A 24,158-nucleotide genomic window follows, 5' to 3' on the forward strand; every position below is an offset into this window, starting at 1 on the left:
GCAGCTTGCGTCCCTTCAAGTCCGCCTTTCCTACCAAGCCCACCTTGTTCTCATCGCAGCCCTTCCAAGCGTATTACAAGGGGAAGCACGTTCGCCGCCCTAGGAGATCTCAACCCATCGGAAGGCGAGGCGAAAATTCACTTTCTTACCGGGAAAGAAGTAGTGGCCGCCTCAAACACGATCGACTCCTTCCCCTTCTCCCCCGAAACCTCCCTCCCTTCCTTCCTTCCCTCCCAACCATCACAACCTCCCTCCCTCCCTCCCCTTTCCCTTTGATCTCAAGGACACTCACAAACAGACCGAAGCTATGTCTTCCTCTCTCTCCCCTTCGCTCGCTCTCCCTACAGTTCCGCCCACGTACGATTCTACTTCTCAAAAAGAAGGAACGACCAATCCCGACTTTGCTGCTCCTTCGACTCCTGCTACCTTGCGAGAGAGGACCGTTGGCTTGCTCAAACGATCGGGAAGAGGGATTCTTCATCACCTCAAGTTCGTAGGACCTGGAATCGTCGCTTCTGTCGCTTACTTCGATCCTGGTAAGTCTGTTTCCTTTGAAAGAGAGGGATGGACGGTCGGTCTTGCCAAGGGTGTGAGAGAAGATGACGGGCTGGAAAGAAGGATGCGAAAATCTTCTCTCGGTGGAGACGTAGGACTCGCTTCTGTGTCGAGGGCTGTATACTTTCGAGGGTTCAAGATGGAGGGCAGTCTTTCAGCAGGAAGGAAGAAAACAAGCTCGAGCTCACCTTTCTTGGCTCCTTCCCTCTCCTTCAAGTCGCTGATCCTCTTGCTCCTTCTTTTCCTTAATCTAGGTAACTGGTCTGTCGACCTGCAAGCCGGATCAGCCTACGGGTACAAGCTCTTGTTCGTCGTTCTCATGGCTGGGTTGGGAGCGATTCTTCTTCAGGTTCGTCTTCCGAAACTCTCTTCTCCGACCAACTCCGGTTTTGAGTTTCGCCTTGCTGATTCGCTGTTCTCTCTCTCTGTTGTAGGTCCAAGCTACCAGACTTGGGATCGTTACCGGACTGGATCTCGCTAGACACACGAGATTGTTGCTTCACGATCGACCCAGGCACAAGATGTTGTACAGGTCAGTTCAAGCTCCTCTCTCTCCCCTCTCTTCCCTTTCTTCCTTCTCACGACCTGATCCGTTTCCGATTTGTCTGGTGTACCGCTACAGATGGGGAGCCCTCTACCCTATCTACGTCCTCGTCGAAATCGCCATCATCGCCACGGATCTCGCAGAGCTGCTCGGAAGTGCGATTGCGCTCAACCTGTTCGTCCTGTCTTCTTTCTTTTCCTCTTCTGCCTTTCCTTCCTCCCCTCCGATTCGTTCCGGGCTGATCAACCTTCCTCTTCCCTCCCCTTTCTGATACACACTTCTGCTGTCCGCTGACTTTCTCTATCGCCCGACGACTCCGTTCTTGCTCGACTCTCTCTCTCTCGCCGACTTCTTCTGTCGACTCTTTGCCGTCTCTCCTTCGCCGTCTCTTCCGTTCGATCTACAGCCTCTTCCCCAAGCTTCCTCTCTACGCTGGAGTCCTCCTCACCTCGCTCGACGTCCTCCTCGTCCTCGCCTTCTTCCAACGGGACGCCAGCGACAACTCGAGCAAGGGAACTCGAACCTTCGAGATCTTGATCTGCTGCTTGGTTTTCGCCGTCTTTGGATGCTTCACCGTTCTCGTCGTCCGAATCGAACCCCAGTGGAACCTCGTCTTTGAAGGATACCTGCCTAGTAAGACCGTCTTTGGTCCTGGTGCTCTTTATGTATCGATCGGAATCATCGGAGGTGAGTTCGTGTTCAGCTCGACGCGTCTCCGACCTCGATCTCCTTCCCTCCTCCCGATCCTCTTCGCACCGTATCTGACCTCTTCCTCCTCTCGTTCTTTCACAGCCACCGTCATGCCTCACGCCCTCTTCATCGGATCCCGACTCGCGACCGTCGATCGACTCGACCTCCTCCCTCGCAACCCCGTCGAACCCACTCACTCCTCTAAATTCTGGAAACTCCCGTCGAGGAACGTCATGGACTTGTTCCCTTCCTCATGGCAGAGGATGGGGAAGGAGATGGGGTTGAAGGTTCGAGGACAGAGCGACAGGAAGGGGAAGGGAAGGGATCTCAACAGGACTGGGTCGGATTCGGACGCGTCGTCGGTTGGGGATAGGAAGTCGGTTGGTGGTGGGAAGGGAGAGCAGAAGGCTGGGGAGGTTGAGTTGGATGCGGTTGGAGGGAGTGAGAGGTCGAGTGTGAGGTCTGGACGAGAGGGAGTCGAGAACGTGGAGGGAGAGGAGGAGGAGGAGGACGAGAGACCTGTCGCTCCTTTCGATAGGCTCAACTTCATCAGGAAACACATCACTCACGCCACTGTGAGTATCGGCCCATCATCTCTATCTCTTCTCGAGTATGAAGATCTCGACTGACTCTCGAACCCACCTTCCTCTCGCGCCGCCCTTTTCCTTCTCACTCTCTCAGGTCGACATCATCTTCTCGCTCCTCGGATTCGCCGTCACCATTAACTCAGCTATCCTCGTCGTTCGTACTCTTCCTCTGCTGCTGTTGGTCGGCCCTCTCGGCTTTGACTGACTCCTTCCTCTCCGTTCCTCCTCTTTCAGATCGCCGCCGCCGCCTTCTTCTACCGAAATGGAGTTCCTGATGCTGCCACCGCCGATCTCTTCGATGCTCACGAGTTGATCGGAGACTACATCGGATCTGGTGAGTCCCGCTTTCTTCTCTTCGTCGCCTCCCTCGTCCAACCCTCGCTCATCGCGTTTCGTTTCCTTGATTCGCAGGTGCCGCCCTTCTCTTCGCCATCGCTCTTCTCTGCTCTGGACAGAGTGCGTCCATCACCGCTACTCTCGCTGGTCAGGTCGTTTCAGAGGGTTTCATCGAGTGGAAGACGTCGCCTTTCATGTGAGTCTTTCCTTCTCCTCTCCCCTTCTCTCCTCGTTCTTCGTTTCGCTGACTCTTTTTCCATCCTCTTTCCTTCCAGGCGACGAATCCTCACCCGTCTCATCAGTATTGTTCCCGCCATCGCCGTCGCTGTTTCGGTCGGACGTGATGGAATCGATACTTTGCTCGTCGCGTCGCAGGTCGTGAGTCCTCCTCCCTCCTGGCCCCGTTTCTGCTTTTCCACTTCGTCCTTCTCGTCCGATTGAGGTCGAAGCACTTCCTGATTCTTGACTTTCTTTCTCGGTTCTTAGGTCCTCTCTATCGTCCTTCCTTTCGTCATCGCTCCTCTCGTCTACCTCACCTCCTCCAACGTCATGGTCGTCAACGCGCCCGTCGCCTCCATCGAACCTACCCCTCCTCCTTCCTCCATCGAGGCTCCTCCTCACGTCGAGGCCGAGCAGATCGAGCGGGAACAAGCTCAGGCTCAGGCGCAAGCTCAGAACGAGGAACAGGACCACGTCGTCGTTGTCGCAGGAGATGAAGACGTCGAGGAGGATGAGACCAGGAAACCAGTCAGCTTCAAGGCCTCCAAGATTGCTACTGGGCTGGGTTGGCTCTTGTTCTCGACGGTTGTGTTGGCCAACAGTGTGAGCCGTCGATCTTCTCTTGCCTCGTGTCTCGAACCGAAAGCTGACCGAACCTCGTGTTTTGTTCCAGTACGTTATCGTGACCCTTGCTATGGGTGGTGCCGAGTAGCTTAGCTTTCTTTCCTTCTATGTTTTGCTTCGAACGGACTCTTCTGTCCCACTTATCTCTTCGCTTTACTTCGTTTCTCACCTTACCTTGCGTCGCGTCCCTTTTTGACCCTCTTTGCTGCCGTCTGTATCCTTCTTAATTGTTGTACCCTACCTGCCTACCTACTCTTTCATCTACATACGTACTTGCCCTTCTGCAATCGATGTTTTCGTGCACTTCTCTTTTTTCCGACGAGAGGGAGAGGGAGATCGGGGGCAAGTTCGATCCTCTCGAAAAGATATCACAGCTCGTCGATCTCGAAGTCGGGAGAGAAGCTAGCAACCCGGTTCAATCCTCTCCCAGGCTACTGAATGACCAGCAGCAACGGGGGAGGAAAACCAGTTGGACGAGATTCGAAGACGACGACGCGACGATCCAAGCTCAACTTTGACTCTCGAGTCAACGCTCAGCGCTTAGCTCGGAAGTTGATTGCAGTGCTCCAGCGTCTTCCGAAAAGCTCGTCTCCTCCTGTCCCTTGGAGCGCAATGAAACGTCCGCATCGACCCAGAGCGGTGAAGACGCGTTTTGTTTCGTTCGAGGCGACCGAACGTCGACGAGGAGTCGATCTCTCTCGGGTCGAAACAAGAAGCATCAAGGAAAGAAAACATCAAAAAACACAAGCTACACTATCAAAGACGCAACCGTTTCACTCCTCTCCTACAACCTCAACTCTCTCCCTCTGCTCCTCCGACAAGAGCCCCTTCAACCTCTCCTTCATCTGCTCCACCTCCAACGATGGGACAACCAGCTTGGTCGACATCCCCTTCAGCTCAAAAGCTCCCATCGCACCAAGCTCAATGGTAGCTTGCAAAATCCACTTGAACGGCCATCGCACCATGTTCAACGACAACACAACCTCCTCTCCCTCCCGCCTCTTGCGTCCTATCGGGAGGAGGAAGAGGTCGCCGTTTACCTCCCTATTCCCGAGAGGCCAGCGTCCAGTGACGGACAACGAGCATAGCTCGCTGGACCAAGCTCCCACGGTCCGCGTCCAATCGAACGACAGGCGAACCAATTCATCCTTGTTGGTCCTGAAGTCAATCATTCCTGCTACGAAATGGACGTTACGAGGCTTGAGGTGCGGGAAGATGTATTCGACGAGGTAGATGAGGTTGTTGGAGGAAATGTAGTGGTGTGGGAATCCAAGGGGACTGATGGAGAGCTTGGAGAGGGAGACGGGAGGGTCCAGGCGGGGAGGGAAGTAGGCGAGAGAGCCTCTCTTTTGGATGAGATGAGGGGCGAGAGGAGAGGGACCTATTTGGGCTGAGCAGTAGACGTGGAGGGTTTGGACTTGTTGGAGAGAGAGATGGGGGATGAGGCGAGAGTGACGTTTGAGCTTGACCTGGGCGGGAGAAGGAAGCGGACAAGAAGGAAAGGAAGGAGAGGTGATCAGGTCGAGTTGCGTCTTCGTCGAACGCTTTGCCTGGACTCACACCACAGAAGAAGCTGATCATCCCACGATCCGACTTCACCACTGCATCCCTGTACAGCTCTCCACTCGCTTCCTCCAAGCATCCAAACGAGACGAGACAAACGGAGGCGAGGGAGGGAAGGTCGCCGGCGAGTTCGAGGAGGATGAACCTGACGACCTCAAGAGGGAAGAAGGAGCGAAGGGAGGAGTTCTGAGGGCAAGTCGGAAGCGAGATAGTACAGTCAGTTCCTTCTGATAGAGGGCTTGAGAGCGAGGAAGCGTGGAAAGACGAAGGAGGAGTGAAGGAGCGAAGAGAAGGAACGACGTCGAGCTCACCTTCGGGTGATCCCCTTCTTCTTCCTCCTCTGCTGACTGCTCTCGAGCGACGGCTCTTCGATTCCTAGAAGACATGGATACGAGCTTGATTGAGATGGTGAATGGTTGCATGGATGTGTTTCGAGAAAGACTCAAATCGATGCTGACGGTTGGAGAAGAGAAAGAGGAGGTTCAGCTGATTCGATTTGACTTTGACCGGCCAGCATCTCTCCTCCTCTCAATCTCGGAGATCGACATTACCTCTCCGTCGAGTCTACCTACGATCCCTCTTGACGCGAGGCTGAGATGCCTGACCAGATCGGAGTGACAGTTCACGACGCGTTCGAGCGGTCGAAAGTGTGATTGTTCGATCTGCCCAACAGTTGAACGGATCACCCCGCTGACTGAAGCACTCCAAGGGATAGACGCAGAGCAGTTCGTGTATCGCGAGGAGCGAAGAAGAAGAAGCCACGATCCCCTCTGCTCTGGGGAGGACGCGTCGCGAGGTAGTTTGGAATCGAACTACTCACACATCTCTCGCGTTCACTGATCCTCGACGACTCCCTCGGTGCTTCGAAGCTCTCTCCTGAACACCTTCATCGGGGCGGGATGTAAATTTTTGAAGCAGCTAGACTTAGTCTAGACGATGGCTTTCCGCTGAGGGGACGCAGAAAGAAAGAAAGAAAGAAAAAACGTCGGGAGATCACAGCTCATCGATCTCGTGCTGATCTCGTACTAGTAGAGAAGCTAGTACACAAGCTCGGTTCTCTTCTACACTGCTCCTAGATGGGAGTTGGACGAAATCTGGAGACGACGACGACGACGACGACGACGCGACGAGCCCACCTCCTCCTCCTCGTCCTCCTCGGAGACCCACGAGGACCAACCAAGCTAGATTCGAGAAGAGCAGTAACGCGACTAAGATCCATGACCTTGAAGTTGGCGACGTTGGCGGGGAGGGAGGTGGCGAAGGCATCGAACTAGAGGAGGAAGCGACGGACGAAGGACTCGGGGGAGGAGGAAGAAGAAGAGGTTGGGTCCGTTGGGTTTCGATCTGAGTGGAGAGAGCTTCGATTTGAGCTATGAGGGTGGAGAGTTGGGAGGAAATTTGGGAGGATGAGGGTGTGAGTTGTGTTGAGGAGGGTGAAGATGGAGGAAGAGTTGAAGGAAGAGGAGGAGGAGGGACGGGAGACGGAAGACGCGTCGAGTCGACTGGACGACTCGGCGGGGAGGGCGAAGACGAGCGAGGTCTTGTGGGTTCTTTTCCGTTTCGACGATGGTGACGAGAAGCAAGTGGTGCTACTGATGCTAGTTCGGCTGGTTCTGCCTCCGTAGTGGCCTGCTGCTGCTGCTGTGGTTCGTCCTCCTCGTCCTCCTTCAAAGGCAAAACCACCTCCCTCCCCTTTCCCTCCCTCACCTCCCATCTCACCTCGCCCATCATCAACCCAACCAACAACCCACCCAGCACCTCCACTCCTTTCACCCAAGCTCTTCTCCCTTCCTCTCCTAGCCCTCTTCTCCCTCCCAAAAGCTTGACGAGCTCGTCTCGTTGGATCGAGGGGAACGCGGATTCGGCTCCGAGGAGATGTAGAAACGGGAGGACGAGGGAGGCTAGGACTGTAGAGGAGGAGGTTTCCGAGGAGGAGGAAGAACTGGAGAGGTAAGATTCGAAGGATTCGGTTGTGAGGAGGATGAGGGTTGGCCAGAGGTGGGAGAGCGGGGTGGGAGGGATGGCTGACGCCTGGGAGGAGGTGGAGGAGAGGAGGGTGGTGAGCTGGGTTGGAGAGAGGAGCGTTAGGATCTGAGTATAATGAGAAGGAGGTAAAGGTCAGAAAAGAAGAAGGGGGGAGGATAATGAAGCTGAAAGACGAACGGTTTGATGAGCTGGGAGAAGATCGATGTTGGACGTGATGGGTGTCGACAGGAGCGTTTGATGGGAGTAGGCTGAAGGGTCTGCTCGATCTTCGGGGAGTCTCCAGCTGGGGAACAATAAAGAGAGTCAAAATCAAGCTCAAACTTGCTTCGAAAGAAGGCTGAGAGGAGGAAGGACTGACTTATGAGCAACAACCCCTCCTCCGTCCTCCCCAACTCCCTCAAACCAACTCGACATGGCTCTCGTTTTCCAACTCAGCAGCCAACCCAACGGCTCCAGGACGCCAAGATCCTTCGCAATAGTGCGCGCAGTCGCTAGAGGGATCCAGATATCTGGGAAGGGAGCGAGACCAGAGAGGGAGGTGTCTACGAACGAGGGAGCGAGAGAGGTGTGAGCTCGATTCGCGGAGAGGAGATTGACGCTGGAAGAGCAAAGGACTGCTGACCGTAGCCTAGAGGAAGTCGACATTCGTATTTCGTGAGAGCGAGGATGGGAGGGAGGGATTGGGAGAGGAGGAGAAGCGAGGAGGAGACGAAGGGCTGGAGACAGAGAGAAAGATAAGGAAGAAGATGGTGAGCTCGAGCAACGAAGGGAGTCGGGAGGGAGAGCATCGATTCGAAGCTCACCTCCCCAGGTTCAGGATCCAAAGTCCTGTAGATTTTGACTCCATTGAGCTCCACAGCGAGGAGAGGAGTCAACTGCGGAGAAGAGAGAGTTGTAGGAAGTAAGACGAACGAGAGAGGGAGAGGCATGGCCAAAGGAGATCGACGTCGGGAGGTCGAAAGAGATTCGAGGTGAGCTCGCTCGTCTTTGACCTCTCAACCGCTTCCTCGTCTCCAGACTTGGTTTTTTCTTCATCATGACCGACGTTCTCCCTCCCTCCTCAATTCTGCCTTCAAGAGGAGAGTCTATCTTGACCGCTTTCACTGGATTCCGAGGACAACTCGACGCTCATGTTCGTTCTCCTCCTTCAGCCCTCTCCTCCCTTCCCTCCCTCCTTCTCGTTCGTCGCTCCTTCAAGCTGACTCTCTGGCTGGCTCTCTTCTTACCTCCGATCGGCTCGGGGATACACACAGACCGACAAGCGAGAACGAATCATCAAGGTCGGTCCGATCTACTTCCTCGCTTTCCTTGCGAGCAAAAACGTCGAAGCTCACCTTTCCTCCTTCCTTCCCTCCCTCCCTCCCTCCTCGCTCTCTCTCTCCCAACTTTCCTCCTCTCTTCGCATCATCTCTACCCCACCACCACCCCCATCTCCCTCCGAAGCTCTCCCGAGATATCACCGCGCTCTCCAAGAAACTCATCTTCACCCTCCACCGTCTCTCGCTCACCGCTACTCCTCCGCCAGGCGATCGATACAAGGAAGCGAAGGACAAGGATAACGAGATTCGGGTCTTGCTGGCGAAGGTCGGGAGTGAGTTTGGGGAGGAGGACGAAGGCGAGTTTTGGAGGTACGAGGGGAATATGTAAGTACCAGAGGGAGGGAGGGAGGGAGGGAGGGGAGAGGAGGAGGTCGAGAGCCCGAGCTCACTTCTTTCGTTTTGTTTCGTTTCGTCTTTTTTCGTACGAAACAGCACCGGAGGAGTTCAAGAGTACATTGAAGGGGTTTCGTTCCTTTACTTTTTGGAAACGAACGGAGGTCTCATCCCTCTCAACACGATCCAGAGCTCTCTCTCTCATCCCGAAACTGGGAAAGTTGTTCGTCCTCTCTCGTTCCTCTCTCCTCTCCTCTTATCCCTTTCCTTCCCGCACATAACCCTCACCCATCAGGTCCTTTTTTATCTTCCGTTCGCTGACTCTTTCTCCCCTCTCTTCCTCTCCAATCCCCTTCCCGCTCCCGCCTCCTCGACGCGTCCCTCCCTCTCCCTTTTTCTCAGTTCTTCCCCGTAACCCCCTCCGACTACATCCTCGGTCTCTCAGACCTAACAGGAGAACTCATGCGTTACACTCTCAACGCTATCGCTCTCGGACATCACGATATCGCGCTGAAGACGGTCGAGTTTGTGAGGACGATGAAAGCTCGTGAGTCCCGCGATGTCTTGGGTACCCAAGAGAGGAAACCTGACTTGTGATGTTGATATTGGGTGTGGGATATAGAATTCGATCCTCTGATCTCGTTGGTGCCAGGGCTGTACAAGAAGCAGGAGATTACGGCTCAGTCGTTGCAGAAGATTGAGAACGGTTCGTTGTTTCTTCATCTCCCTCCTCTTTCTTCCCTCCCTTCTCTCCTTTTCTACCGTTCTCAAACTTCCAACTCATCTTCCTCCCCATCTTCCTTCTCTTCCCTCTCTCGTCTCCTCTCCCATCTTCCTCGCCTCGCTCGTCAACCCGCCCGCCCTCACACCCTCCTTGCACGTCCCTTCGCTCCCGCTCCCCCTCCTCCTCCTCCTCTCGTCCCAACAGCCGCCTACCAAGTCGCTCTCCGCCGACAAGAGTTCAAAGGGAGGGAGGATCTGTTAGGGGAGATGGTCAAGAGAGGCTTAGCGGCGGCTGCGAACGAAGGAGGGGACGACGAGGGGAGTCGGGGTGGGAAAAGGGCTAGGATGGAATGAAAACATTGATTTGGTGAGCCTGAGCTTGAAAGATCGTGTGTCTTTTGAGGGAAGGTGGGATAGGAAAGAGAGGGGGACGTAGGGAAGAGGGATGGAAGGAAGGAAGGGAGAGAAGAGGAGGGACGCGTCGCTCGACTCGGATCTTCGACGGACGCTAAGAGGTCGTCGTCGTTCCAAGATCGCTTCGAACAAAAGTGAAAAATATAAGAAACGTTACCACCTATTAAAACAACACTTCAAGCACGAGCTATCATTTTTTTGGTCTGACACGAGCCAAATCGACCTCGAAGGGCTGATCTCTCGAGACGAGAACCAAACGTGGTGATCCTGACCTCCTCTCCTCTTCGTTTCGTTTCGTCTCGTCGCAGACTACTGCTGGCCCTCCAGACTCTAGCCTTTCAGGTGAGCTCTTCCTCCTTCCCTTCAAAAACGCGCCCAGAAATCCTTCCCAACAGCGACCCCCCTTTGTCTTCTTCCCCTCGTTTCAAAAGGCGCGCGTCATTTCCCTCTCTCTATTGTAGAGAAAAAGAAGGAAGAGCCTTCCCTCCAACGTTCGTTCTTGATCACCATCCCCCCACCAAGCCCCGATTCTCCCCCAGTCTGGGTTCTCCAGAATCGGGAAGCAGCTCCACGGACTGACGCGTTGGGGTTGGGACTGTCGGTCGCCCTGAGGAGGAGGAAAGGATACGTCCTTTCCTTTCCGGGTTTCCTTCCAACCACCACCAGCAACTCACTCCCTTCCCACTCCAACAACCCTCTCCTCACTCCAACAACCACCTAGTTCATCTCACACTTCATCATCATGACCGTCTCTGAATTCCAAGCAGAAGGTGTTCTTTTCGAGATGGTTCGTCTTCTCGCTCGACGCTTTCGACGATCGCACTCGCTGACCTTCCTTCCTCTTCTTCTTCCTCCTCTCCCTTTTCTACTTTCAGGACGGAACCTTGACCGACTCCATCGCTGCCGTTGAAGCTGCCTGGGGTCAAGTCGCTCGAGAGCTGGGTTTGCCTGAGGACGAGGTCATGTTCGTTTCACCGTTCTCTTCCTCCACCCTTTCTCGATGCTTGAACGTTCGCTGACCTTTTGTACTTCTATCTCGTCCACAGTGCTGCTACTCACGGGAAGAGGGCTATCGATAACCTTGGATCTTACAAGCCTCACATCAAGGCTCATGAGATGGACGCTGAGGTTGAAAAGGTGAGCTGAGGGTCGACCCTCGTCCTTGTTTCGTCTTCGCATCTTCCTCCCTTCGGTTTCTTTTGAGACGTTTCCATGCTGACCTCCCTCCTCCTGTTCCCTCTCTCAACCTCAGTTCGAGAAAACCATCCTCGACTTCGCCGACTCCTACCAGAAGCGACGAGCTTCGTCGTTCTCCTCTTCCGCCTCCACTTCCTCCAACCTCACCTCCGGCTACGACTCTAGCAACTCCTCCGTCCCCTCTTCCCGACGATCCTCAATGCACGAGCAAGGCTTCTCCAGTCGATTCTCGATGTCGCATCTCTCCAAAGAGATCAAGGAGGAGGAGGTCGATTCCGCCTTCGAGGAAGCTTGGGATGCAGAGGAGGACGCCGTCGATATGTCTGTGAGGATCCTCCCTGGAGTGAGAGAGATGATCGATTCTCTTCCTGTTGGAACCTACGCTGTCGGTGAGTCTCTTTTTTTTCTCGCTCTGACGTTGTTCTCTTTCGACGCGTCGTGCTGACCTTCCCCTTTCTCTTCTCGTCTTCCAGCCACCTCCGGAGCTAAGACCTACGCCCACGGAGCTATGACCCGAGTTGGAATCACTCCTCCCAAGGTCACCATCACTGCCGATGACCCTCGACTTGAGCGAGGAAAGGTTCGTCTTCTCTCCTTCAATTCCCTCTTCGTTCGATTTCCACTGACTCTCATCCCTCTCCTTCACCTTCGCAGCCCTTCCCCGACCCCTTCCTTCTCGCCGCCAAAGAGCTCGGAATTCCCTGCAAGGACACCGTCATCTTCGAGGACTCGCCTTCAGGAATCCGAGCTGCCGTCGCGTCGGGAGCGACGGTCATTGCCGTTTGCACTTCTCACGCGAGGGAGAAGATCGCTGATTGCGGTGCTGATTACAGTGAGTCTCTACTCCTTTCATCTTCCCTCTCGATTCTTCCATGTTGAACTGACTCTCCGTTGGGTTCGTCGTCTTCTTCAGTCGTCGAAAACATGGAGAAGGTTCACGTCAAGACTCTTCCCTCTGGACGACTCTCGTTCTCCGTCGACGCCTAGACGTTCCCCTCTCGTTCGTTCACCCTCTAGAATTACGCTCATGGATCCTCTCGTTTCAGCTCCTTTAGATTGTACCTTCCCAATTATGTATCGCTCTCGCATGCTCAGCTCATCTCCTCACTTTCCTCCCGTCTGTTTCTTTTGTCGCATTATATTGTTTCTCTAGAGTTCGAACCCTCAAACGTTATAGATGACCATGTAAAAACACCTCTACACACTTTAGACGAGAAGAGAGAACGGTTGCAATATCAATGAGCTTGGAGGTAAGGAACGTCTGGACGCGACGCGAACGATCGTCTCTCAAAGCGCTGTTCGGAGGTGGAAAAGGACTGATCCCGAGAATAGGACCCTGAGGGATAGATATAAACGTGTTTTGGTGAAGCTCAGCTGGTCGAAGCAAAAAGATCGCGAGTGGACGAAGAGGAAAGGCAGAAGAGGAGACTCACGGGCGACGCGTCTTCCTCTCTCTCTGAAAGCGACCTCTCTGGATGTGGGAGATCCGAGCAGTCGAGTGCCGTTACTCAGCTGTAGTCTACACACGAACATAAGAGAAAAAAAGTCGACGCACAGAGGAAGGATCGGTTCAGGACAGTGCTGAGAAGACGCGACGACGCCGAAGTTCGACATCACTTCGCTATCTCTTTCAAGTAAATCCTAAAGCAAGGTAAAGACGCGGTCTATCTCGATGTAGAAAGACTCACGAGAAGGCCGCCAGATTCGAGGAGAAGGGCTGAATAGGGAAGGAGGAGGTGGTGAGCTCTTGCCTTTCGCCTCTCCTCGCACTGAAAGGCTGTTTCGGAGCAGATTTCTACGGAGATCGGATTCAGTCCGATTTTTAACCTGAAAAGCAGTTCTGCAACATCCAGCATAAGGAGAAAATACAGGATGCGGGAGGTCGAATCTGGTTGGGAGGGACGTCGTCGAAACGTGATGAGCTTCGACCTCTCCTTCCTTTCCCTCTCCTCCCTCACTCTTCATTCGGGTTTGACCCAAATTTTCACTGAGCTTCGAGAAGATTTCACCTCCTTTCTATACATCTCCCGCTTCCGACACTTGGTCTCCTTGAGCAGATTTGACAAAAGTCGTTTAGGAGAATTCCCCTCCCTCCTCCCCCCTCCATTCGACCCCAACTTCCTCCCGCCTCTTCTCGATTTTGGCCAGCGCTCCTCTGATTTCCCTCCACCCACGACCATCCTCCTCCTTCTTCTCGGTCGATCCCCTCTCTCCCTCCTCCTCCAAAGCGCATACATCCATCCACTCTCTCGGGGATCATCTTCCTAGGAAACCTTTCAGCTTCCCTCTGTTGAGCTCGAGCTCTCCTTCCCTCCTCCTTCCTTCCTCTTGGAAACCTCCCTCTCGTCGCCCTCCTCGCTCCTCCCTTCCTCCTCCCTCCCTCTTCCTTCCTCCTCCTCTCTCTACAAGATGGTCCTCGTTCGACGCAAGAAGGTCGTCTTCAAAGATCTTCCTGATCTCTCCACCATCGGTACTTCTTCCTCCTCGACGAACGACGCGACCTCGGTAGCCTCAGGATCCTCCGTCCCTCCTCCTTCTCTCCCTGCTTCCACCCTGGACGCGAACGGGAACGAAAAGTCAGCCAAGCAGCTCGCAAAGGAGCAGGATCCCGACGTTTTCTATATCAAGCAGACGGGAGAGATCTTCTTGGACTACGAGTGAGCTTCTTCTTCCTCCCTTCTCCTTCTCCTCCTTCGCCCCATCTCGCTCTCGTTCCCTTTCGAGCTCTCTTTTTCAGTTCATCCCTATACATGCTCAGCTCTATAGAAGGAGAATAGATAACAGTCCTTCACTCGTTGAACGATCTATATATCTTCCTCCTCCAATCTCCTCCATTCGAGCTCATCGTTCTGCGACCTCCTCCCTTCCTCTCCCTTCGTCTCAAAGCTGACTCGTCCCTTCCTCCTCCCACTTCCGCCTCTCGTCCTCCAGATCCTATGCCGCTCGAGTCGACTTCTACAAACAAAAGGGCAAGCTCTCTTTCTAAATCATTGACCAGCCGCTCTCAATCAACGCTCACCTCTCTTCCTCCTTCCCTCTCCTCCCAGCCTTTCAATGCGAGATCACTTCTCGCAACAATCTCACCTTCTTCCAAGCCTTGGAATCCGAACGTAACGAAGCTAGGACCTTGCATGCGAAGTTCCCAGAGTGTTTGAAGGCTCCGGTGCTCAAGGCTGTTCAGTTTCGTGCGTCCTGGTCCCTCGAGGTGTTGAGCTTCGTTCTATCGAGAAAGGGCTGCTGACCCTGTCCCTTCGTTTGATTCCTTCAGAGGTCGTTGGGAGACTGGACCAGTTGACGGATACGATCCACGATAGGTTCTCCAACAGATACTTTGCAGGAGAGAGTGAGTTTCTACAAGGACTCTTCGCAGAGAGAGAGAACTCGAACGAACGAGAGCTGACCCTCCTTCCTTCCCTCCCTTTCCTCCCTTTCTCGCAGAGGTCTTCGTCGACGTCGAAGGAGACAAGTCAGTCACTCTCTCTCTAGATCTGTTCTTTCTTCTCCTCCGTCTCTCACTAACCAATTCCTTGCGTCTCTCCAGATACTACGCCAGAGTGTTCGAGATCTTCCCTCCTAAACCCATCGCGCCTCCTCCCGAACCTACTCCCCCTCACTCCCGAGCCTCCTCTACCTCTTCCCTCTCGCCACCTCCCTCGGAACCTGTCGTACCTCACGACATCGGAGGAGATCTCAATCTCTCCCACGAGGAAGCCGACGAACTCGATCCTGCGAAGGGATACTGGTATCGACTCCAACTCATTGACGGACGAGGGAAGGGAAAGAACGGAGAGACCAAGTGGGGAGATAGCTATATTGATAAGCAGTACGAGCATATCAGGTGAGTAGTCAGACTCTCATCAAACGCGTCGTAGAAGAACCGAAGAGACGATGAGCTGATCTCTCGAATCGCTTCTCTTCCTCTCGTGCAGCCGTGATCGTCTCTCCTTCTCCAAATCCATCCTTCGTCGCTTCCTTCGAGACTGCGTCGACCGTTCCACCCTCGTTGCTTCCCCGTGGATCGTCAAACCTGCTCTGGCTGCCAAGTACGGAGTCCCAACCGAGATGAGCGAGGCGAAGAAGAGTCGGATCGAGGAGGTCAAGGAGCAGATGTTGGACAAGAGGAAGAAGTGGAGAGGAGGGAATGGAGACGACGAGGATGGCACGGGTCACGATGGAAGTAGTGTGGCTGGAGGCGAAGGGGAGGCGAATGGCGGTGGGAAGGGAAGGAAGAGGAAGATTGCAGGTGAGTTGGGCGCGTCGAGCTCGAGGCTGTCGCTTGAGCGAGAAGTCGACGAAGGGAACGAAGCTGATCTGTTTCCTTCCGTTTCGTAGACATTGCTGGAGGTGATGAAAAGCCTACGACCAGGAAGAAACCTATCAAGTACCCTGCTGAGGGTGAGTCTCTCTCTCTTCCTCCTTTCCCTCTCACCGCTCTCGTCTGACCGCTTCTCCTTCCTTGAACAGATCTCCTTTGCGATCTCACCGTCCGAGAACTCAAATCTGGCAAGGTCGTTCGTCGACCTCTACCTCACAAGGAGCTTCCTTTCGGAGACCTTTTCGAAACCTTCCTGATGTCGTGGAGTTGTTTGAACTCGTTGGGGTGAGCCTCTTTTCTTCTTTTCTCTCTCCTTTCTTCTTCTCTCTTTTCCCGTCACTCACCCTTCCTCTTCCCCTCATTCCCTTGTCGCAGCAAAACCCTCACTCTCTCCTCCTTCTCCCTCGACGACTTCGAAGCCTCGCTGCACTACAACCTCTCCGATCCGCCTCACCCTCTCCTGGTCGAGATCAACGCTACCCTTCTCAACCTCATCATGAAGGACACCACGGGAGCCAAGGACGCTCTCGGAGTACGACCTCTTGCGAGCTACGGGGAGAGGCAGAGGCTGTTGGAGGAGGAGGAGGACGAGGATGGGGAGGTGGAGATGGATATGGGAGGCGTTGAGAACTGGGTCGGGAAGGAAGGGTTGACGGGCCAGAGGGTGATGAACGAGGCGAGGAAAGTTGGATACGGATGGGCGACGGGTGGCGAGCTGAAGATCAAGGAGGGGAGGCAGAGGTGGGAGAGGGTGTTGGTTGGGTGTTTGGTTGAGGTGAGTTGAACGACGCGCGGCGCGTCGAGGGTTCGAAACACGACCGGGGGACTGAACTTCCCTATTCTTCTTTCCCCTTCTTCACCCCTTCGTAGAGAGCTACAACTCGTTCAGTCCCTCATCTCCTCGACTTCCTCGCTCACCTCCTCTTCACCGACGAAGAAGTCGAGGACGAGAACCCCTCCTGGGCAGTCACCGACGAGGACCCGAACGAAATCCTTCGACCTGTCGACCCATCGCAGAAGTACCACTCCCTTCACTCGGTCTACAAGCTCGAGATCGTTTCGTTCCTCTGTGAACTCGCCGTACAGACCAAGAAGGCGAAGGACGACATGGACGAGAGCACGTCGGAGTTGACGGAGGTCAGGAAGGCGGTTCAGGATGTTAGGAGAGAGAGGAGGAAGCTGTGAGTACCTCGAACAGGTTTGCGGACTCGCTTCTTGCAGATCGAGACGCAAAACTGACTTTTCTGCGCTTCTTCTCGTCCCGTCTTCCCTCGTTCTTCCAGAGCCGAAGAGAAACTCGCCCTCGACGGACCCATCGACAAAGCAGCTCTCGCCATGCTCCATGCTTCTCTAGACGGCGGTTCGGTTATGGGAGACGACGACGACAAGATGTCTGTCGACCTCAACGGAGCTTCAGGATCCGTCCTTCGAGACGAGGAGTCGAGCGTCGGAGGAGACAAGGCTTCGGAGCGCCCTGACGACTCAACTACCGTTCTCGGAGACGACGACCTCGACCTCGACCACGACCATCCCGTCGTTGAAGCACTCCCCGTTGCTGTCTTGCCCGGAGACGACGACGATGAACCTCTCAGCGAACTCGACGAGTCGGAAGCAGGATCCACCGTCGACGTCTCCTCCATCCCTGGAACTCCCGCCGGTCACAGTCGAGCACCTTCTGCTCGAAGGGAAAGTCTTCTCCACCATCGACTCTCCAAGGAAGCCGACGCCAAACTCAAAACTCAAGCCGCTCTCGACCTCTCCCTCTCGAAGCCCAAACCCAAATCGAAATCCACCCTCTCGTCCGTCGCTCGAATCGACGAAGAAGACGCTCGTCTCGCCAAGGAGGAGGATCGCCTAGATCGAGAGTTCAGGAAACAGATCCATATGCCTCGATCGAAACCGTTGGGAGTGGATAGGTTCGGGAACAAGGTGTGGTGGTTGGATGGGATGGGGTCGAGTGGGTTGATTGGGCAGGGAGGAGCAGTGATGTGGGGGACGGGGAGGATTTACCTGCAGGGTGGGAGTGAGGAGGATAGGAGGAGGTATGCTGGGAAGTACGGGGTTGGGGAGGAGGAGATTAGGGAGAGGAGAGGGAAGGAGGAAGGGGAGGAGGGGATGCTGGGAGAGGGAGAGTGGGCGGTTTACGAGGAGCCTGGGGAGGTGAGTTTTCTTCGGTTCTGATTGGAGCCGTTTCGGTGGGAACGAAGAGAAGGGAGAACCATTCAAAGGGAGGGAGAGCGAAGGGAGGAAACGAGACGCTGACTTCTCACCTTCCCTTCGTTTCGTTTCGTCTTCGCACCAGATGACGGCCTTCCTCGAGTGGCTGAACCCCAAGGGACATCGAGAATCCAAGCTCATCGATACGCTCAAGAAATGGTGGGGCTACCTCTACAAAGGGGCTGAGAAACGTCACTTGGTTCGTTCCTTTCTCACTTCGGCTTCTCTCGACGCGTCGTTGACCTTCTCTCCTCCTTCTCCTTCGCAGGATGCTCTGTCACGAGCTCACAACCCTACCGGACGAACCACTCGACACACGGGCGTCTCGGAGCAAAGGAATCATCCGAGCATGAACTGGAGGAATAGGAAGGCAGATCCTCTTCCTCGTTGATCCGTGGTCGATCGATCCGTCTCGTTCTCGTCCTCGGTTTGCTTTGCTTTGCTCCTTCTTCTTCCCTCCTTTACCTCTTCTTTCTTGCTATGCTGGCCTTTCACCATTTACTCCGTAGCACTCTCGCAATCTTATCTATGCTTGAAGAACGAAGCTCAAGCGCCTTCGTCCATTCTGATCAGTGATCCGTTTTCCTTGCGGTCCACGCACTCGCTCGAGGGACGTCTCATTCCATCTCCATCGAAGATAGACTACTTGGAAGCTACTCCCTTGTTGTTGGCTCGAGCCCAGGCAGGGAGCTCGGTCAACTGTTTCCACCACGCGCAGACGTGGGGGAGGGACCCGTCGACGAGTCCAGGAGCGGCTCCGAGTTCGACTGCCATCTGGCCGTAAGGGAGGTGGAATAGGTCGGCGATAGTGATAGACTGTAGACGAAACGCGGAGTCAGCGAAGAGCGGAAGGCGAGACGCAGGAGGGAGGACAAAAACGCGAACATTTCCGGCGAGGTATTTCTGCTTCGAAAGGATGTTTTCGTAAACAGCAAGCTTTGCAGCGAGAGTGGCAGTGAGATCAGCTACTTTAGCTTCGTCGGCGGCGATTCCTTTCCAGCTGGGGATCGAGGAAGGAAGAAACGAGCGGAAGAGAAGGGTCAGTTTGAGAGTCGACGCGAAGAGGAGATGGAGGAACTCACGACTTGAAGACCTTCTCCGATGCAATTTCAGAAGTCGCAGAATCGAAGTTGGAGACCTCAACCGAAATCGCCTGGTCCAAGAGAGCGAGCTGAAGTCACAGTCGAGGACGAGGTCCGAGCCAAAACATCAAGGGGGTCAGACGCTGCCGTTTTGTGCTCTATCGCTCAAGCTTTCATCTACCCTCATCGGCCCAAGACTAATCAGAACGAGACAATGACTGAATTACCTCCTTGAGGTCGACAGGAAGAGCTCCCGTCTTCAAACCGACGAGATATCGAGCGATGGCGCGCGACTCTGACGTTTCACCGCAAAGCAAAGGGTCGTAGGTCAGCAAAATTGGTCCACGAAAACGAAAGGCATACCCAGGTCTATAGAGAGCTTACCGTAAAGAACAAAACCGGCGTCCTCGAGGAGGGGCATCTGCCCGAACGGCTGTTTTGCGATCCACTCCTTTGTTTTGATCTGGTCGAAATCGACCTCGTTGAAGGTGAAGTCTTTCCCGTCCTCAAGACCGTAGTAATAGGCGCAAACGAGGTCTCTTCGAGTGCACTGGTAGGCAAGTTGGAGGAGATGGGGGAGAAAGGGAGAGATCAGTTTCTGGGAAGGTCCGAGAAGAGGAGGAGATGGGCAAAACAGAGTTGGATCGGACATGAAAGGCAGAAGCAAAGAGGGTCAAAACGAACCGGGGAGATGTAGTTTCCTGAAAGTTGAATCGACATGGTGTTTGTTTGGGCTGGGTGTGTGGAATGGTGAAGAGATGGGGGTTGGGGAGGAGGCAGAAGAAAACGGAACGATCTGTTCGACGGCATTTTGAACTTGAACTGTCGGTGCTCGGTTGTCCTTGAGAATGAAGCATCAGACCTTCCGTTTTTCCGAAGTACGTAGGTACGATCGCTTTCGGGAGAGAGCGCAAGTTTCGCGACGTCCGCTTGAGGCGTCGAACCGCTGTCCTGACGCGTCGAGGAGAGTCTCCATGGAAACGAGGAAAGAGCAAAGAGCTGAGAGTCCGCATCTCCAAAAGGATATCATAACATTTTTTTTCCCGAGCCGACACTCTAGAAAGGTAAACATCCATGCGACAATCACAAAGCAAGCTGCGAGCAGAAAAAGACACGACGAGTCGTCAGTTTCACTTTCGGAGTCGTTAATCGTTTCCGAGAGGCCTAACAAGAGCTTGAGGATGGAGAAGGTCACGCACAAAGACTACCATATGAAGCCTGAGACCCTGCAGCGACGCATCTACGGAGGAGACGACGTGGTTTGAGCCGGGTCAAACGACGACGACGACGAGGGGGAGAGGAAGTCGGAGGAGGTGGTTGTAGGATACGGTCGACGACCGTGAGAGTAGTACATTGAGAGTGTTCGATCGCACTGGGGTGCTGGCGTGAGGAGAGGGGAAAGAAGGAAGGAGGGAGGGAGGAAGTCGACGCGTCGTCGAAGACCTGATGACGAGAAGGAAGGCTGCCAGTTCAGCGAATGCATCAAATATGAACCGAACGAGATGAAGCGACTCACATCAAGGCTTCAAATGGACGACATATTTTGATCTCCATCTCTGCTCCAGCTCCTCCACCGCCGCTTCTGCCTCCTTCCTCTCTTCCTCCGTCTCGACGACCAAAACCATCGACCCTTCCTGCATCTCTTCCAAGGGAAGAACGCGAGAGAGGTGGAGCTCGCCCAGGTATTCGACGAAGGACGAGACCCGTGGACGAGCGTCGCATAAGAGCGTCTTGGGGTGCAGTCGAATCGTTGGTCGTCGAAGAAGGGAAGCAGCGACTCCAGCGAGCTCATCACCACCAGGTGAGGACTGGTAAGATATCCCTCCTCTGAAGCCTAGAACCTGGAGACGCGTCCATCCCACGACGGGAGAAGTATCCCACATAGGAAACCAGGGGTACATAAGGGACGGCCGTCTTGAGACGTGGGTTTCGAAGGTGACGGGGTTGAGCAAAGGGAGGAGGAAGTCGTAGAGGACCTTGACGGAGGGTTCGCCGTACCAGGAAAAGGTGAGTTGGAAGATATCGAGAGAGATGGGACCGGAGGGAATTCTGGAGGTGGAGAGCGTGAGGGAGGGGGGGATGGAGGCGAGGGAGGAGACATCGAGGGAGAGGGTTTTGATTTGGGAGAGGTCGAGGAGGTGGTTGATTCGAGACAGAGAGGTAGAGTTCTATGGAAACAGGGAGAGACCGTGGTCAGAACGACGACCGTATCCAATGCTGAAAGACTTGAAGGGAAACCGTAGCTTACCTTCGTCTTCCGGCCGACGGGCCTGTCGCAGAAGAGCATCTCGAGCTGTTTAATCGTCGTGATTTCGACCTCTCGGTACAGGAGAGGAGCTATCGAAGTCAGGAAGTCGAGGTTGACTCTTCCGAGAGTTGCGAGGGTCGTAGTCTCCGACTCCTGGAAGACGAGGAGGAGAACATCCCATGGGAGGGAGCGAGGAGGTCGACGGGTCGAGGGACGTTGAAGGATCTGAGAGAGGAAGACGACGAGGACCAAGAGTCAAGATTAGAGATCGTCGATGTAGGGAGAGTAGACGTACCTTTGACATGGCTCTCGTCGGATCGAGTACGGTTACGAAGAACCAGGGGATGGACGAGAGGTCGAGGGAGAAGGGAAGGGAGGAGGGGAGGAAGATGAGCTCGTCCATCTCCTTCTCTCTTTCCTTCTTTCCTTCCTCGAATATTCAGGACGCATACTGACAGAGGTTAATCTAGGATCAAAGGAATTCTTCTTCAAGGGAAGCCTCGCCAAACTTTGAGTTTTGATGGTGGTTGTCGAGGGAAAGAAAGAACAAGACCATCGGTTCGCCGTCGTCCCTCTGCCTCGCAACGCCCATCTTCTCTCCGTCCCACTTTTTCTCGCACCCTCCCCCGAACCGTTATTTGCCACCATGTCTGAAGCTCGTCTACGAAGAATTACCAAGGAGATCTACGGTGAGTTTCTAGCTTGAAGAGCAAGGACGATGGGTCTCGCGAGCTCGGGAGGATCGAAGCTGAACGGATGTCTCTCTCCTTCTTCCTTCTAGATTGTCAGAAGGACAAGACTTCGTTGATTCAGGTTCAGAGTGAGTGTGTATTCCCTTCTTCTTCTAGTCCATAGATGTACGAGATTCGATGGCCCACAGGATCCGAGGGAGGAGAGCCAGAGATGGGGCAGGGAAGGAAGGAGAAGGAGGGATCGAGCTGACCCTTCTCTCTTCTTTGCTCGTCTCTTTTCGCTTCCAGTGGTCGGTGAGTGGCTTATTAGTTTTCGCTCGCTAGATGCTTCTACGATCTGGCTCTGACCTCGTACCTCGTTGATCTGCAGACGATTCTCCTTACCACCTCCTCGGCTCCTTCCCCGGCCCTGTGAGCTCGCTCGATCCGTCTCCCCTTCCCCTTGAGCTCACCCGCTGTCTTGTTTTCAGACTGAGACCCCTTACGAAGGAGGTCATTTCGAGGTCGATATCCTCATTCCAGACCAGTACCCTTTCCAACCCGTCAAGATGAAGTTCATAACGTTCGTATCGCCTCTTCCTCGATCTCCTTCCTGGGCTCAAGCTCACCTTCTTTTCCCTTCGCTCCCTCTTCGCCGACTGCAGCAAGCTCTACCGTTCGTTCTCTCCATGTCTCGTCTGTAGGTAGAATTCTCCGCTGACTCTCGCTTTTTTTGGATCCTAACAGATCCCAACGTCTCCTCGCAAAGTGTTCGTCTGTTCCCGGTCTCCTGCCTCGTTTCCCTCCCTCGCACTCGAGACTGACCTTCGAACTCGCCTTGTTGACTTTTCCAGGGAGCTATCTGTTCGTCTTTCTTCAGTCTTCCTTCCTCTCTCCCTCCGACTACTCGAGCTCACTGTCCTTGTTTCCTTCCTGCAGGCCTCGACATCCTCAAAGGCTCGTCTCCTTTCGAACTCTCCCCGACGACCAAACGCTAACCTTTCACCCAACTCTCGCCTCTCGTTACAGATCAATGGTCTCCAGTCCTCACCCTCAAATCAACTCTCATCAGTCTTCAATCCCTCCTCTGCAGTCCCGAACCCTCCGATCCTCAAGACGCTGAAGGTTCGTCGTCGTCTTCGCGTCTCTCGTCTCTCCGACCTCTCCCTCTTCTCCACCACCCTTTTCACACACCACCTAACTCACCGATCGCTTCCACAGTCGCCAAACACTACCTCACCTCCCGAGAAAGCTTCAACTCGACAGCTCGCTACTGGGCTCAAGCCTACGCTGGAGCTCCCACCGCTGCTGGAGGAGTCGGAGGGGCGACGGGTTTGGTTGGAGGGAAGAAGGAGAAGGGCGATGATGCCATTGCGTTGGCCGGGTTAGATAAGGCTGAGGTGATGAAGTTTGAGAATGTGAGTCGCGTTTCGGGAGGGACGGGTTGGCTCTGGGTTTGGGTTGGGTTGGGTCGAGACGAGATGCGAGTGAGAGGAAGGGAGAAGTAGAGCTGACTGGCTTCTCTTCTGTTTCGCGCGTGCCTTCTTTCCAGATGGGATTCGATAGGATGCAGATCGTTCGTCTCTACTCTTCCATCTTCCCTCTATCCGTCTCGTTCCCAACTGACGCGTTTCCTCTCCCCTTCCTCCCTCCCTCTCCTTCTTCCCACTTTCGTCCCCGCCTCCCACCAGATTGACACCCTGCGGCGACTGAACTACCGAGGGTCAGTATCATCCTTTCTCTCTCTCTCTCCCCCCAGCAACCCCTCGAGTCGACGCGTCCTGACTCTCCACCTCTCCTTCTCTCTCGCTCTTACAGGAACAACGTCCGCACGATAGCCGACGATCGGGTGGTGGAGGAACTGCTGAAGTAGTATCAGACTAGCTTGAGTCTCTTCGTAGTGTGTCTTTCTAGCATGGCCGGTTCACGTCCGTTTTCGAGTGGGAGAGAGGGAAGGAAATGAGCGAAGAAAGGTGTTCGATGCCAATGGATCGTCGTGAAGAGATGAGTGATGTGAGTGGGTTATAGTCTAGGGGTACAATACAAAGTGAGGAGAAGAAGGAAGAGCGAAGGAGCAGAGCTGAGCGAGGTGAAGCAAGAAGAAGGAAGAAGGACCAAAGGGAGAGAGAAAGAAAAGACGAAAAAGGACGCGTCCAAGAACGGGGACGAACGAGCAACAAAGAGCAGGATCTAGAAAAACGAAGTCCAGCTACCCAACAGAGAAAAAGAACTACTACCCGACTAGATAGACATCCCCGGACAAGCGGCCAGATCTGAGAAAGTAGCTCCAGGACTGAGCACGTCGTCCTTCCTCACCGTCCCCTTCGCGTTCTTGTGATCCGCAATCTGCTGCAAGATCCTGCCCGCTCCCTTCCCCAGCAGTCCTCTCGCAACCTCCAACCCCAACTCCTCCGCTTGCGCAAAACTCTCCACCTCTCTGCCCTTGATCTCGAACTCAACCTGCTCCTCTCCTCCCAAACTGGTCACCCTCCCCATCAAGCTCAACTTCCCCTTCCCCTCCCTCTTCCCAAATCC

General features: G+C 54.4%; 9 protein-coding genes across 9 annotated transcripts; 5 read left to right on the top strand and 4 right to left on the bottom strand.

Annotated features, from left to right (window-relative positions):
* The first annotated feature begins 236 nt into the window (after positions 1–236).
* BDY24DRAFT_402781 (natural resistance-associated macrophage protein-domain-containing protein) lies at positions 237–3,862 on the top strand. Its single transcript, XM_076642276.1, has 12 exons — positions 237–536; positions 810–904; positions 990–1,087; positions 1,178–1,273; positions 1,506–1,786; positions 1,892–2,364; positions 2,471–2,530; positions 2,611–2,710; positions 2,788–2,908; positions 2,988–3,090; positions 3,199–3,534; positions 3,605–3,862. The coding sequence occupies exons 1-12, from the start codon at positions 308–310 to the stop codon at positions 3,641–3,643; spliced, it is 2,031 nt and encodes a 676-aa protein (XP_076492760.1). The 5' UTR covers positions 237–307; the 3' UTR covers positions 3,644–3,862.
* A 410-nt stretch (positions 3,863–4,272) lies between these two features.
* On the bottom strand, positions 4,273–4,827 carry BDY24DRAFT_402785 (uncharacterized protein). The gene has a single exon (XM_076642277.1). The coding sequence runs from the start codon at positions 4,725–4,727 to the stop codon at positions 4,329–4,331; it is 399 nt and encodes a 132-aa protein (XP_076492761.1). The 5' UTR covers positions 4,728–4,827; the 3' UTR covers positions 4,273–4,328.
* Positions 4,828–6,047: 1,220 nt separating this feature from the next.
* On the bottom strand, positions 6,048–8,033 carry BDY24DRAFT_418767 (uncharacterized protein; the record flags this gene model as incomplete). The annotated part of the gene is made up of 6 exons (XM_076643894.1): positions 6,048–6,065; positions 6,184–7,209; positions 7,282–7,387; positions 7,463–7,646; positions 7,727–7,820; positions 7,908–8,033. 6 exons carry the CDS (start codon positions 8,031–8,033, stop codon positions 6,048–6,050), a joined length of 1,554 nt encoding a protein of 517 aa, XP_076492762.1.
* A 55-nt stretch (positions 8,034–8,088) lies between these two features.
* On the top strand, positions 8,089–10,054 carry BDY24DRAFT_402793 (translin family protein). The gene is made up of 7 exons (XM_076642278.1): positions 8,089–8,236; positions 8,358–8,384; positions 8,548–8,747; positions 8,856–8,979; positions 9,159–9,303; positions 9,379–9,462; positions 9,685–10,054. Exons 1-7 carry the CDS (start codon positions 8,141–8,143, stop codon positions 9,831–9,833), a joined length of 825 nt encoding a protein of 274 aa, XP_076492763.1. The 5' UTR covers positions 8,089–8,140; the 3' UTR covers positions 9,834–10,054.
* A 450-nt stretch (positions 10,055–10,504) lies between these two features.
* BDY24DRAFT_402796 (HAD-like domain-containing protein) lies at positions 10,505–12,284 on the top strand. The gene is made up of 7 exons (XM_076642279.1): positions 10,505–10,680; positions 10,769–10,857; positions 10,940–11,030; positions 11,146–11,479; positions 11,564–11,670; positions 11,745–11,922; positions 12,004–12,284. Exons 1-7 carry the CDS (start codon positions 10,636–10,638, stop codon positions 12,075–12,077), a joined length of 918 nt encoding a protein of 305 aa, XP_076492764.1. The 5' UTR covers positions 10,505–10,635; the 3' UTR covers positions 12,078–12,284.
* Positions 12,285–13,214: 930 nt separating this feature from the next.
* On the top strand, positions 13,215–18,166 carry BDY24DRAFT_402797 (uncharacterized protein). The gene is made up of 14 exons (XM_076642280.1): positions 13,215–13,747; positions 14,022–14,059; positions 14,138–14,275; positions 14,359–14,433; positions 14,529–14,556; positions 14,632–14,928; positions 15,020–15,333; positions 15,423–15,485; positions 15,555–15,690; positions 15,781–16,180; positions 16,276–16,586; positions 16,689–17,565; positions 17,708–17,821; positions 17,891–18,166. Exons 1-14 carry the CDS (start codon positions 13,500–13,502, stop codon positions 18,011–18,013), a joined length of 3,162 nt encoding a protein of 1,053 aa, XP_076492765.1. The 5' UTR covers positions 13,215–13,499; the 3' UTR covers positions 18,014–18,166.
* Positions 18,167–18,227: 61 nt separating this feature from the next.
* Positions 18,228–19,505, bottom strand: GTT2 (glutathione transferase GTT2). The gene is made up of 6 exons (XM_076642281.1): positions 19,389–19,505; positions 19,089–19,254; positions 18,932–18,999; positions 18,705–18,793; positions 18,508–18,622; positions 18,228–18,438 (listed from the first exon to the last, which is right to left on the bottom strand). Exons 1-6 carry the CDS (start codon positions 19,422–19,424, stop codon positions 18,265–18,267), a joined length of 648 nt encoding a protein of 215 aa, XP_076492766.1. The 5' UTR covers positions 19,425–19,505; the 3' UTR covers positions 18,228–18,264.
* Positions 19,506–20,104: 599 nt separating this feature from the next.
* On the bottom strand, positions 20,105–21,641 carry BDY24DRAFT_214473 (uncharacterized protein). The gene is made up of 4 exons (XM_076636528.1): positions 21,248–21,641; positions 20,953–21,177; positions 20,221–20,872; positions 20,105–20,147 (listed from the first exon to the last, which is right to left on the bottom strand). The coding sequence occupies exons 1-3, from the start codon at positions 21,353–21,355 to the stop codon at positions 20,222–20,224; spliced, it is 984 nt and encodes a 327-aa protein (XP_076492767.1). The 5' UTR covers positions 21,356–21,641; the 3' UTR covers positions 20,105–20,147; position 20,221.
* Positions 21,474–23,593, top strand: BDY24DRAFT_402808 (ubiquitin-conjugating enzyme/RWD-like protein). The gene is made up of 14 exons (XM_076642282.1): positions 21,474–21,641; positions 21,734–21,772; positions 21,933–21,938; positions 22,015–22,055; positions 22,115–22,206; positions 22,289–22,299; positions 22,371–22,393; positions 22,478–22,487; positions 22,563–22,580; positions 22,653–22,748; positions 22,845–23,041; positions 23,176–23,199; positions 23,315–23,346; positions 23,442–23,593. Exons 1-14 carry the CDS (start codon positions 21,599–21,601, stop codon positions 23,494–23,496), a joined length of 687 nt encoding a protein of 228 aa, XP_076492768.1. The 5' UTR covers positions 21,474–21,598; the 3' UTR covers positions 23,497–23,593.
* The last annotated feature ends 565 nt before the right edge of the window (positions 23,594–24,158 follow it).

The sequence above is a fragment of the Mrakia frigida genome, assembly GCF_051309035.1.
Source record: "Mrakia frigida strain ATCC 22029 unplaced genomic scaffold BDY24scaffold_42, whole genome shotgun sequence".
NCBI classification, from domain to species: Eukaryota; Fungi; Basidiomycota; class Tremellomycetes; order Cystofilobasidiales; family Mrakiaceae; genus Mrakia; species Mrakia frigida.